The sequence below is a fragment of the Artibeus jamaicensis genome, unplaced genomic scaffold, assembly GCF_021234435.1.
Source record: "Artibeus jamaicensis isolate MK-2021 breed Jamaican fruit bat unplaced genomic scaffold, CSHL_Jam_final contig_1998, whole genome shotgun sequence".
NCBI lineage: Eukaryota > Metazoa > Chordata > Mammalia > Chiroptera > Phyllostomidae > Artibeus > Artibeus jamaicensis.
The window spans coordinates 15,968,803-15,980,889 of record NW_026521407.1 but is presented as its reverse complement, the minus strand read 5'-3'; the positions used below and the strand labels follow the sequence as shown (position 1 = coordinate 15,980,889).

General features: G+C 36.6%; 1 protein-coding gene across 17 annotated transcripts in view; it reads left to right on the top strand.

Annotated features, from left to right (window-relative positions):
- The window catches only part of BPTF (bromodomain PHD finger transcription factor), a 137,903-nt gene that overhangs the window by 110,477 nt on the left and 15,339 nt on the right, over nt 1-12,087 (top strand). For 13 of the 17 annotated variants that reach the window (XM_053655507.1, XM_053655505.1, XM_053655498.1 and 10 more), the window contains 6 exons: nt 1,082-1,164; nt 1,446-1,671; nt 6,338-6,666; nt 9,468-9,641; nt 10,398-10,590; nt 11,619-11,703. In XM_053655507.1, coding sequence (XP_053511482.1) covers nt 1,082-1,164; nt 1,446-1,671; nt 6,338-6,666; nt 9,468-9,641; nt 10,398-10,590; nt 11,619-11,703 — 1,090 coding nt within the window. The remainder of the gene's footprint in view (nt 1-1,081; nt 1,165-1,445; nt 1,672-6,337; nt 6,667-9,467; nt 9,642-10,397; nt 10,591-11,618; nt 11,704-12,087) is intronic. The other 4 variants (XM_053655495.1, XM_037128020.2, XM_053655515.1 and 1 more) reach the window with 1 other exon arrangement.

The window sequence follows — 12,087 nt, the reverse complement described above, 5'->3', positions numbered from 1 at the left end:
ATAATGTTGCTGTTGTGATGTTAACTAGTACTTCTGTCATGTCACATAATTGTCATCTTTATAGTGTTTCCAGTAATTAATATTTAGTCTCTTAGTAACTTTTTTTTTTTAAATATTTTATTTATTTATCTTTAGAGGGAAAGGAAAGGAGAGAGGGAGAGAAACATCAATGTATGGTTGCCTTTCGTGCATCCCCTGCTGGGAACTGGCCTGCAGGGAACTGGCCTGCAACCCAGGAATGTGCCCTGACTGGGAATCGAACCGCGATTGTCTGGTTCGCAGGCCCGCGCTCAATCCACTGAGCTACACCAGCCAGGTGTAACTTTGATGATTATATTATTAGAAGCACTTTTTTAAAAAGATTTTATTTATTTATCTTTAGAGATAGGGGAAGTTAGGAAGAAAGAGAAGGAGAGAAACATTGATGTATGAGAGGCTCATCGATCAGTTGCCTCTCACATACCTCCAACCGGGGACCTGGCATGCAACCCAGGCATGTGCCTTGACTAGGAATTGAACCGGCAACCATTTGGTTTTCAGGCTGGCAATCAGTCTACTGACTCACACCAGGCAGGGCTAGAAGCACTTTTTAAATAGTAAAAGAGTTTAAAAGATCTATAGTAATAGAATTATAAAATTAACATATATAATATGTTAAAATGTATTATTACTCAGATCTTAATACTGTATAGTCTATAAAGTGACATTTATATATTGTAATATCTATCTTTAGCCTATCTGCAGGATAGGGACGGAGAGAATCCTTAAAATTAATGTCACAATGTTAAAAACATGGCCTTTGGAGAATAATGGCTGGGCTAGAATTACATATATAGTTCTTATTTTGTCTTAGGATCTCTCTATAAAATTATTCCTACCTTTCATTGTTATGAGGAATAAATGAGGCATTGTCAATATGTGGTAAGCACCCAGACCATATAGCTCTAATTTTATTTGTGTTGTGGTAGAAAATTCTTACCTTCTTTGGGAAACATATTTATGCTCAGATTTCTATTGTTATCTGTGTACCAAGTTGTAGTCATTATAAAATATGCACTTTGGATTTTGTTCTGTCCCGAAGGTGGTGATGAAACATAATGCTGTAATAGAACATTTAAAACAGAAAAAGACCATGACTCCAGCTGAAAGAGAAGAGAATCAAAGGTAGGGAGAGATGTTCATAACCCAGTAAAGGGTCTCATTGTATATCACTCTCTTCTCTTTAGCATACAAATGCGCAGGTTCTGAGTTTATATTTTTTTAACCTCAATTGAAGTTAATTAAATGAGAACCCAGCACAAATAAGTTCTAATGGCTGATTTGAATCACTCTTTGGAGCTTGACAGTCACTGAATGTTTGTATATCACCTGTAGAGACATCAAAAATGTTAATGCCCTGCAGAGTGAAATGCCCAGTGTTACATAGGTTGTGTATTTCTCTCTAGAATGATTGTCTGTAACCAGGTGATGAAGTATATTTTGGATAAGATAGATAAAGAAGAAAAACAAGCAGCAAAAAAACGAAAGCGTGAAGAGAGTGTGGAACAGAAACGTAGCAAACAGAATGCTACCAAGCTCTCTGCCCTGCTCTTCAAACACAAAGAGCAACTTAAAGCTGAAATTCTAAAAAAAAGAGCTCTCTTGGACAAAGATCTACAAATTGAAGTACAGGTAAGAAGGTATTCCCTTTCCTTCCATGTCCAGTTTTTTTTAGCATATAATTGCATTATTTTTCCCTTGAAATTTTGGTTAAACTTAAAATTTCAGCTTGATTTCTAGAATTTACATTTTTATATATTTAGTAAAAAGCTGTGGGACATGTCTTAGAGATTTTGTATCTAAATGAATGTTGTAACCTCTAAACTGGGCACTCTTAAGAGTTGAGTAAAACATTTGCAAAGTCTCTTGGGAATAGCTTTTATTCTCTATGACATAGTCTTTTCAGAACTTATCAGGAGCCAACTTTCATGAGAAAGCTAGACAGAAACTGTGAAATAATGTTGAAAGAATGAAAAGCAAAGTGTGCCCATTAAATAATAGTACCACCTTTCTTCCTGGCCTTGGAACTTATCTGGCAATCATTGCTATTTCTCTGCTTACTTGAGGAATTTATTGAAAAATGAAAGTAAACATTTATTCAAATATATTTAAATAGCTTTTTAAAAGAGAAGGAGGCTACATAAAGCATCCCTAAAAGAGCCTTTTAAGAAACTGAGAAATATTAAAATATTGATCAGCTCCAAAATCAACATAACCCTCAGATGTTAGAAATCTTCCTACTAACGTCAGAAACCAGATTACAGTGTGAAAAACAGACATTATTATTTAGTGTCTCTGGAAATTCTAGCTGATATGTTAAGCCAAGAAAAGATCAAAGAAGACAAAGTTGTTATCGTGCATGATACTATTATGTCAGAACCCCAAAAGAAAAATTATTAAAAATTTATGAGAGAATTAAGGTAGTTATCAATGTCAGAACTACAAACATTGTCAAGGTGTAGTAAACAAAAGAGCAAATTCACAGAAGCAGCAATATATAATACACTCCCTCCCACTTTAAGAAATATTTTATAGATCAAAATTTCAGTCTAAAAAAGGAAACCACAAAAATAACAAGGAAACGTGATTATAATGTTTGTGATATTAGGGTGAGAACAGTCACTCCCAGGCATCACAGATTTCCAAGGCCACAAAGGAAAAAGATAAGATGGCATGAGGGGAAAAAAATACCATAGACAGCATTGTAAAACATTTGACAAATGGGGGAAATGTTAACATTTATGGCAAAGTTACTATTCCTAAAATTTAAAGAGCTCTTAAATCAGCAAAAGATAACACTGATTTTCTAGGTGAGGGGAATCCTGTCACAATATACATGTAAATCAGATTACTACAGTGTTGTATACTTTAAATATTTTACAGTTTTGTTAACTATATCTCCATAAAGCTGAAATCTAAAAAAATCTAGTAGTATAAATCACATAAATAAGCATTTTTCAAATCTAACAATGTTAAATATCAATAAACATAAGAATATTCAACCTAATAATGAAAGAAATGAAAATACTATTTTTCTAGAGAAAAGACAGTGTATTTCTAGAGAACATTTCAAAATATGAATAGTCTTTGAGCTACAATTTTACTTCTAGAACCATCTAACAAGTAGGCAAAATACATGAGCAAGGACATAATGAGTATTAATCACAACAAAAATCTGGAATCAGAACGGGCCCAAAGTCCACAAAGAAGAGATTGGTAATCGGGTGTTTCTCAGTTGGAGCACTGGGGCCCGTTCACCAGGCCAGTTTTTTACACTCCGTAGGAGGTTTAGCTTTGGGTTCCAAACGCTAGTAGCTTTCCCTTTGTTGTAACAACCAAAGGAGTTGATTGTGTCCCCTCCACATACATCCCCAAATGCCCTCCTGAGGTACTGTTCCCAGCCTCAGCTGGAAACCACTGCGTTAAGTATGTTTCAGAGGATCCACACAGTGTACTAACACTTCATCAAAACAGTGCATATATTAGTGCTGCTTTTTTTGTTTTTGTTTTTAATTTTTTGAGGGAAATTCTCGTGAATGTTTGAGTGAAAAGTGCAGGTTACAGAATAGTACTTACATTATGTTTCAAAGCAATTACCTTTAGCCAACAATTAAAAATTAAAAGTCTAGACTGCCCAAAGATTACCATTTTTTTTTAGATCTTTTTTTTTTTTTAAGATTTTATTCATTTATCTTTAGAGGGGAAGGGAAGAAGAGAGGGAGAGAAATATCACTGTATGGTTGCCTCTTGTGTGTCCCCTGCCTGCAACTGGCCTGCGACCCAGGCATGTGCTCTGACTGGGAATCAAACCACGATTCTTTGGTTCGCAGGCCCGCGCTCAATCCAGTGAGCTACACCAGGCAGGGCCACAAAGATGACCATTTTAAAATAATTTTAGAATATACCTTGTTGATATTACTCTGTATTTATATAAACACATTTTATACAAAACAGTCACATTAGAGACAAACAATGCCGAACATTTTTCTGCATTCAATGTACTATGCAGCCACTTAGAAATGTTATAACTGTTGTGAACGTTATACAGTTATGGTTCTCTCTGGCACTGCATTGTCTATTGAGGACGAAAAATTATACTTTAAGAAAATATTCAGCATTATAATGATTTTATTTTTTATTTTTAAGATGTGTGACTAGTTCTTTATATCTACCTGTTCTTACATCATTTCTGCTTGTCAGTTTTTAAATAGACTTTATTTTTTAAGGCAGTTTTAAGTTTAGAGACAAATAATGTAGTCAGTAGATTGTTCTCATATACTACTCTCCCACTCCCACAGTTTTTCCTATTGTTAATATCTTGCATTAGTGTGGTACACGTGTTACAATTGATGTGCCAGTACTGGCACATCAGTAATATAAATTAATATATTACTATTAACTTAAGTCCACAGTTCACATCAAGTTTCGTGTTATACAGTCTGTGCTTTTGACAAAGGCATAATGTCATATATCCATACCACATACAGAATACAGAGGCATGTCATTACAGTATCATATGTAATAGTTTTACTGCCCTAAAAATGCTCTGTGTTCCACCTTTTCATCCCTTCTCCATTTCCCTGTGCTTGTCTTCTTGATAAAATAATTCACTCATTTTTTATAGAACTTATACCTTCACTGGCCTCTGAATATCTCAGACATGTGTATTATAAAGTTTCTATCAAATTGTATGAAATTAATTTCATATGAGTGAGTTCAGATTTGGTTATTGATTTTGTTGATGGTCTTTTTTCACATTACATGTTTTATTTTCATTTGGTTTTGTTTTGGTATTTTAGGTGAAAGGGATTTTGTTTTGTTTCCTCCCTTGAAGCCCACTGTAGCCCCCGCCACACATTAACATCAGGGAGGGAGCCTGCTTGTTGCCCACCTCACAGGAAGCTTGAGTCCCCTTCTTCCTGTTGCTTTTGTCAGGCCACCACTTCCTGCTTCTGAATCTGGAGCCCTGCAGAAGCTCATAGTCTTGTGTTTCTGTTCCATAGAGACATTTCTGTGGCATTCAAGCATGGCTATGTGTTTTTAGTTTTTTCTTTTTTATATTTCCCTATCATTGGTGTTTTCTTGAAAGGGGGATCAAAAGGGTCAAAGTATGTACCTCCTATACCATCTTGGTGAACTTGATTTTTCTACAGTCATTTCATTATGTTATAAACCCATATTAATTATGAAAATGAAATGCAAGATATACTTTCTTCCCTAGGAAAAAGTTCATACTCTCTTTTTAAATAGAGAAGGGCTGTTGAAAAGTCACAGAGCTTATCTTCTCATTTACAAGACTATCTGAATTTATTAAACCAGAACCATTCAGGTTTATTTGTTAGGATATTTATTTTGCTTAAAAGCTTGGTCATAAGTATGGTTTATTTACACCAAGTTTGTTCATGGATGCCAGTCACAGTGATTTTTCTCAGAATAAGTTGTAGCACTGGCTAGCAGAGCTGTGTCTGTAAAGTATTTCACATAACAAAAAGTAAAGACTTTAATTTATGGCAAAATCTGTAATAAGAAAGTGCACTCCCTGCAGCCTTAAATTCTTGACATAGCGGCATAGAAACAAGACACATCTGTCTCTCGTTTCTGCTTTGGGCTGGTAAGTTTGAGTGTCATGTTCAGTTCATGTGCAGTCTCACTCTGAGGACACAGAAGGTGAGTAGTAAGAAGAAAGCAGCCAGCGGGGGAGGACACTTGAAATCACATCCTGAGCCATGACTGAAACAATCCATTCACAAAAGGGGCAAACCAGGAGTGCGCATTGCCTGTTAGACACTTGTGCATTGCTCTGTCAGATCTCCTTTGAGGACAGCTGGCACCTCCCCAATTGCCATCTTCCCTTTCATTTTGAGTTTTTTTGGAGGGGTTTGTTTGTTTTATTTTAAGATTTTATTTATTATACTTTTTAGAGAGGGGGGAAGGGAATGAGGAAAGAGGGAGAGGAACATGGAAGAGATAAATTAGTTGGTTGTTTCTCAGAGGTCCCCAACTGGGGACCCGGCCCTCAATCCAGGCATATGCCTGACTGGGAATCGAACCAGCAGTCTTTTGGTTCACAGGCTGCGCTCGATCCACATAGCCGCACCACCTAGGGCTCAAGTTGTTTTAATTGGGTTAAAGGTATACTAAGAACTTGGGTGTTTGGAATTACTACAGTTCCCTCACATTAAGATGAACTGCAGAGCTACTTTCAACAAGGGACGAAACGTAACATCCTCTGGTAAGGTCATGTTATACATTTACATAAGTCAAATGATAGTCTTGTATTATCTTTAATTGACAATAGGAAGAGCTCAAGAGAGACCTGAAAATTAAGAAAGAAAAAGAAATAGTGCAGGCCACAGCAGCAGCTGCCACTCCCCCTGCAGCACCTCCTGCACCTCCTGCCCCTCCGCCTTCGCCTCCACCTCCGCCTCCCTCGCAGCACTCAGGCCCCCAGGCCACGGCCACGGCCACGGCCACGCTGCCTGTGTCTTCCCAGAAGAGGAAGCGAGAAGAGGAAAGAGACTCAAGCTCCAAGTCCAAGAAGAAGAAAATGATCTCTACTACCTCAAAGGAAACTAAGAAGGACACAAAGCTTTACTGTATCTGTAAAACGCCTTATGATGAATCTAAGTGAGTAGATCTTTTTGAGCTCTAGTGTATTTCCTTAAAGTTTAGCTGTTAAACTTTCAGTTTTGAAGGAAATTAGTATATGGTAGCCATATAAATGAACATAGTTAAAAGTAAGGGTCATAGTGCTTCATCTATGGACTTGCAGCTAATATTCTTAACTCTGACACTAGCAAATACAGTTTTATTTCCTGTGTTCATGATTTGTGTCTGTCCTTCATATTCTTTTCTGTCAAAAACAAGCTTTCTGTTGCTCCTGGCTTTCTCCTCTTCTCTTTAGATTAACTCCAAATCAGTCAGTTATGCTGTCTGAAGGAGTTGTATTATTATTGCTGCCCAGCGTTCAGAGCATCCTTCCTGGAGTCTCTTCACAACATTGATACATCAAATTCTAGAGACTACATGAAAATGAATGGTGGAAGAGGCTTTGAGTTTAAGTGGCTTTGCTTTTTTTATTGTTTAATGTTAAGCAATTTTCGGAGAGGGGGTTGTATTAGAATGGCATAACAGTGTTATTTTCATCAAAGTTCTCACTTCCTTATTGGTGAAAAAGTCAGAAAAATACATAAAGTATTCTATTACTCATTCCTCAAGTAAGGCATAAATTTGATAAGCATGGCAGCTGGGAGCTGTTTTTGACCGTTGTGACTTACATTTGGTAATACATACGAGATTTTAGAGGTACTCATCTCTAAATGTAGTTTTATTTTTTATCATTATTATCATTTAACTAAGTATTTAGATTCCATTTCAGCATTTAAATATAGGCTAGCTTTTTAAAGCCAAAGTTAACCACAATATTGTTTACAGTACTGAAAAGTTTGTGCCAAAAGATACGATTATTTAGGATTAGGAATGCTTAATGTCTACCTATGTGAGTGCCTAATCACTTTCTAAAATAAAATGGTCTCGTTGATGATGTTTAAGTTTCAGCCTGAAAGCTGTTTCAGTGGTGCTATTTAAATTATAATCTGCAAGTGCTAGATCAAAAGTTCTGTTGATAGATTTAGCTGTGTGTTTAATTATACAGATCAGTTTAGCCATCTTCATTTATCATTGTCTTACTATATTGGAAATTACGTATTATGTAAAAAGGGGAACCCTATTACCTGATTTTTTCCCTTAGTGTAATACAAGTGTGCCTTCCTTTAAGCAAAATAGACTAAATGATTTGTAAAACAAAACAACATGATTTACTATCTTTACAAAAAGATCTGTTTACCGAATTTCTTTAAATAGCAGTCGTCTTTGGTCCATTTAAAATATTAAGATAACAAATTTATTTCATGTAATATCTAAGTTGCATAAAATGAGGCACACATGTATATGTGCTCATTGTGTTGCAATCTCCTCATTATTTTGTAGGTATTTCATATTTTTCAGTTTGTCATTATTAACATTTCAGTATACCAGGTTCATTCGCTCCCTAGTCAAGTTCAGATGAGTTAATGGCTTCTTTTAGGATTATTTTGTAATCTCTTCTACCAAACCAGGTTGGTTTGCGAATCTAGTGAGAGTAACTAAAATTTGAAATTTAAGTCCTGATCTTACTTCCAGGACGTACAGCCCATCATTTGGTGAAGGCAACATAGAAAAACACCTTGGAGACCCCTCCCCACCCGTGGCCCCACCTGTGGCAGTGAAAATCATGCAAGGGTCATAATTCAAAAGAGAAAAGTTAGTGGTAGTATGGTAATCTACACAACCATGTGTTACTGCCTAACATTCATAAAGTTTAAAGCCTGAGGACTATTTCTGTTTCTCAAGGTGAATCTACCAAGAAATACCTTGCTAGAACACTGGTATCATCAAGGCCAGTCTGATTCCCTGTGATCCATACTAATTCTTCCTGTGACTTTGATATGGTGTTCCTACATGGTGCCCATTAACACTTTCAGATACACTGTGTGTTTGTCATAGAGACGCTCTTCATCTTGTCATTTGGGATCTTATATTACAAAAACCTTGAGGGTTATTAACTGTAAGTGATCAGCTCACACACACAGTTCCTCCTTACCAAATACTGTACAACCTCTGGCTGTTTTTGGTAACTCTCCTTACTACACTCTGCAGCAGGCACCCATGGTTTCTAATTGAAGCAGTTCCTTACAATTAATTAACCTGGCCACTTTCCACATGATCACACACATTATATTAATTGAAAATCTGTGACAGTTAGATTAAATTCCAGTGTGTATTTAGAAACCTTGGTAGAAAATGAATTACTACATTTACCTTTCTTAGTTTTCTTTTTCATATCATATTTTGACCATTTATCTTTTACACCTGGCTGACCTGCATGTTTCTTGTAGTGTAACTTCTACTTGGTGTTTGCGCTTTGCTTTGTTTTCAAATTTAAATTGTGAGATACATTTTCAAACCTATCTAAGAAATAGCCCTGATTTTGTAATGGCTTCTGTGGCATAGGTTTGACAGATGTAAGTCTTTGATTCTTTGGCTTTGGTTTTTGTGCCTTTTCCAGTTTACACATGCTCATTAAGAGGCAGACATTACCATCAGTGTGTTCTTTATTTTTTTCAAATCCCAGTATGTTTTTAAAGACCCATATTTCACTAAACAGTGTATTTGTTGAATTTATGTGGGTGACTTTATGTTTTTACACTTGATAAAGTGTCAGATGCTGTAGTTTGCCAGGGGTAGAATAGTTGGATTCAGGATGTTTAGCTCACTCATTGCAGAAAGTTATCCTGTAATAAAGTGAATCAGGGCAGGGAAGACAGATTTAAGTACCATGCAGCTCAAAATGACAATTACATTGTCATTTTCATTGTGAATACTTTTAGGTTCTATATTGGCTGTGATCTTTGTACTAACTGGTATCATGGAGAATGTGTTGGCATCACAGAAAAGGAGGCTAAGAAAATGGATGTGTACATCTGTAATGATTGTAAACGGGCACAAGAGGGCAGCAGTGAGGAATTGTACTGTATCTGCAGAACACCTTATGATGAGTCACAGTGAGTTCTGATAAGAGCATCATATTTAATAATTTAGGAAGCCAAATTGCTCTGACTGATTACTTATTTATTTTAAAATAAAAAGCAAGATATTTTCTGCATATATTACACACTTACATTACAAATTCCTTTCCAATTTTTTTTCTCTTTTTCCCTCTTTACCTCCCCTTCAAATTTATGTCGCTTCATAGTGAATGTTTGAGATGCATTGGGGAAAATATGGTTTAATGGTAGACTTGATTCTTCAATATGTAACTTAGAAATTAATGAGATTAAAATAGCCTGACTTGTTTGGACTTCATCAGTGTTAGAAATGGTGCTTTCTCATAGGTTAGAAAAATATTAATTTGTATATAAGCTCTGAGACCCTGTTTTTAGCTTAGAGGATTTTGAATTCCCTGTTGGGTGACCAATATCCACTTCTCATTTGATATGGTACTTGTTGAAAAATTTCTGCCTTTATTTTGTTTTTAGCTTTAAAGTCAATTAAAATGTTTTACTTTTTTTTGTATGGGCTCTCTAATATTATACAGTGTTCTTAATAAACTTTTAATGCTTGTTTTTAATATCATAAATGCTAAATTAACACATAGGAATGTCAGTCTTCAAAAGTATTAAACAATCATAATACTAAATCTGTTTTATATCCCAGAGTTAGAAGATTTTCAGGTGCATGTTTTATTACTTTTTAAAGTAAATTATAAGTAATATGAGTCCATCTGTTTTGAACTCACATTTCCATTTTGGATCTTGCAGATTTTATATTGGCTGTGATCGGTGTCAGAATTGGTACCATGGGCGCTGTGTTGGCATCTTGCAGAGTGAGGCAGAGCTCATTGACGAGTATGTCTGTCCGCAGTGCCAGTCAACAGAGGATGCCATGACAGTGCTCACGCCACTGACCGAGAAAGATTACGAGGGTTTGAAGAGAGTGCTGCGTTCTTTACAGGTGAGAAACCGCTGTGTGCACAGTTTGAAGATGAAATTTGCCATCGTGGCTTTGGAAATACTTCTAGGGCTTGACTTTTCCAAGTAGAGTACCCAATTATTACTGACTCCTAGCGGGTTCAGTGCAGTGCACCACAGACTTCAGTCCTTCACACACCAATGTATGTCATGAGGGTTCCACATCCACACAGTAGCTCAGCTGCTGTTTATCTAGCACTTATGTTTAAAGTGACACACTTTTTTTTAAACCTAAATTTTATTTTTGACGAAATCTTTATCCTACCACCATAGATTGAACAACAGTCTGATTGAATTCTAGTGAGTTACCAATGCTTACCCAAGGCTTTGAGCCCTCATTTACTAAAAATCAAAAGGAAATGGGGATGGTGTACAACCTTAGCAAATGCTAGAGATGTATTCAAGACACGAGTGCTGGATTGACACTTTATCCTGTTGTCACCCCAGTCAGGGGAATGGAAAGAACAGAAAGCAGAGCAAAGTCTCACTATGTGGTTGAATGTTACTAATACAACATCTCTGCCACCTCATTAGCCTGCAGTGGTGCCCATCCCACATTTGGAGCCCACCCTCCCCTCTCATGCTAGGGTCCTCAGACAGCCCTCTGAAAACGATTATTACAGCATATGCCCATCCAAGATAAGTTAAATTGTGAGTAGAGCAAAAATCACCTCAGTATAAACTACAGGTGGCAAACACAAGGACCCACGGGCCAGATCTCCCCCCTTATTTTATCTGGCCCAGCACTTTGTTTCTACCTGGCAGTAGCACCGAGCTCCTTACCCTCTAGTTAAGGGAGCAGTTACATTTATACAGTCCTAAAATTACATTTGGCCCTCGGAAGGCAACTGCGAGGCGGGTGTGGCCCCTGGTGAAAATGAGTTTGACTCCCTTGGTATAAACAATATTACCTATCCAGTGTAAGACTTTTGGAGTTAACTCCAGTAAGTATTTAAGTAGATTAGTATTTCCATCTGACAAGAAGAATGGCCTTTTTTTATTTCATTGCAGGCCCATAAGATGGCCTGGCCCTTCCTGGAACCAGTGGATCCTAATGATGCGCCAGATTATTATGGTGTTATTAAGGAACCGATGGGTACGTACTGGAGTTGAATATGGAGTTTTTTCAGAAGTCTCGGCAGATATTTCATTTATTATTCATAAAATTAATATGAGGATTTGTTGAACAAGTTTGATGGGAGTATAGATAGGTATGGTAACTTGTAGGGTAAATTAGGAGTATGTATAGGTGTTTAAGTGTGCACACCCTTGGACCCAGCAGTTTCATTTCCTAGAATTTACACATGCAAAAGTACAATGTTCATCACAGAAGTGTGTCTAATTGAAAAATACTGGAAATTAAGTAGCCATCAGTAGAAGAGTAGCTAAGTCAAATGATAATATAAGCAGAGTGTTATGCAGCTATACAAAAGATTGAATGGGTCAGGGTCTGTCTGAGCCTCTCATCCTCTTCCTCATC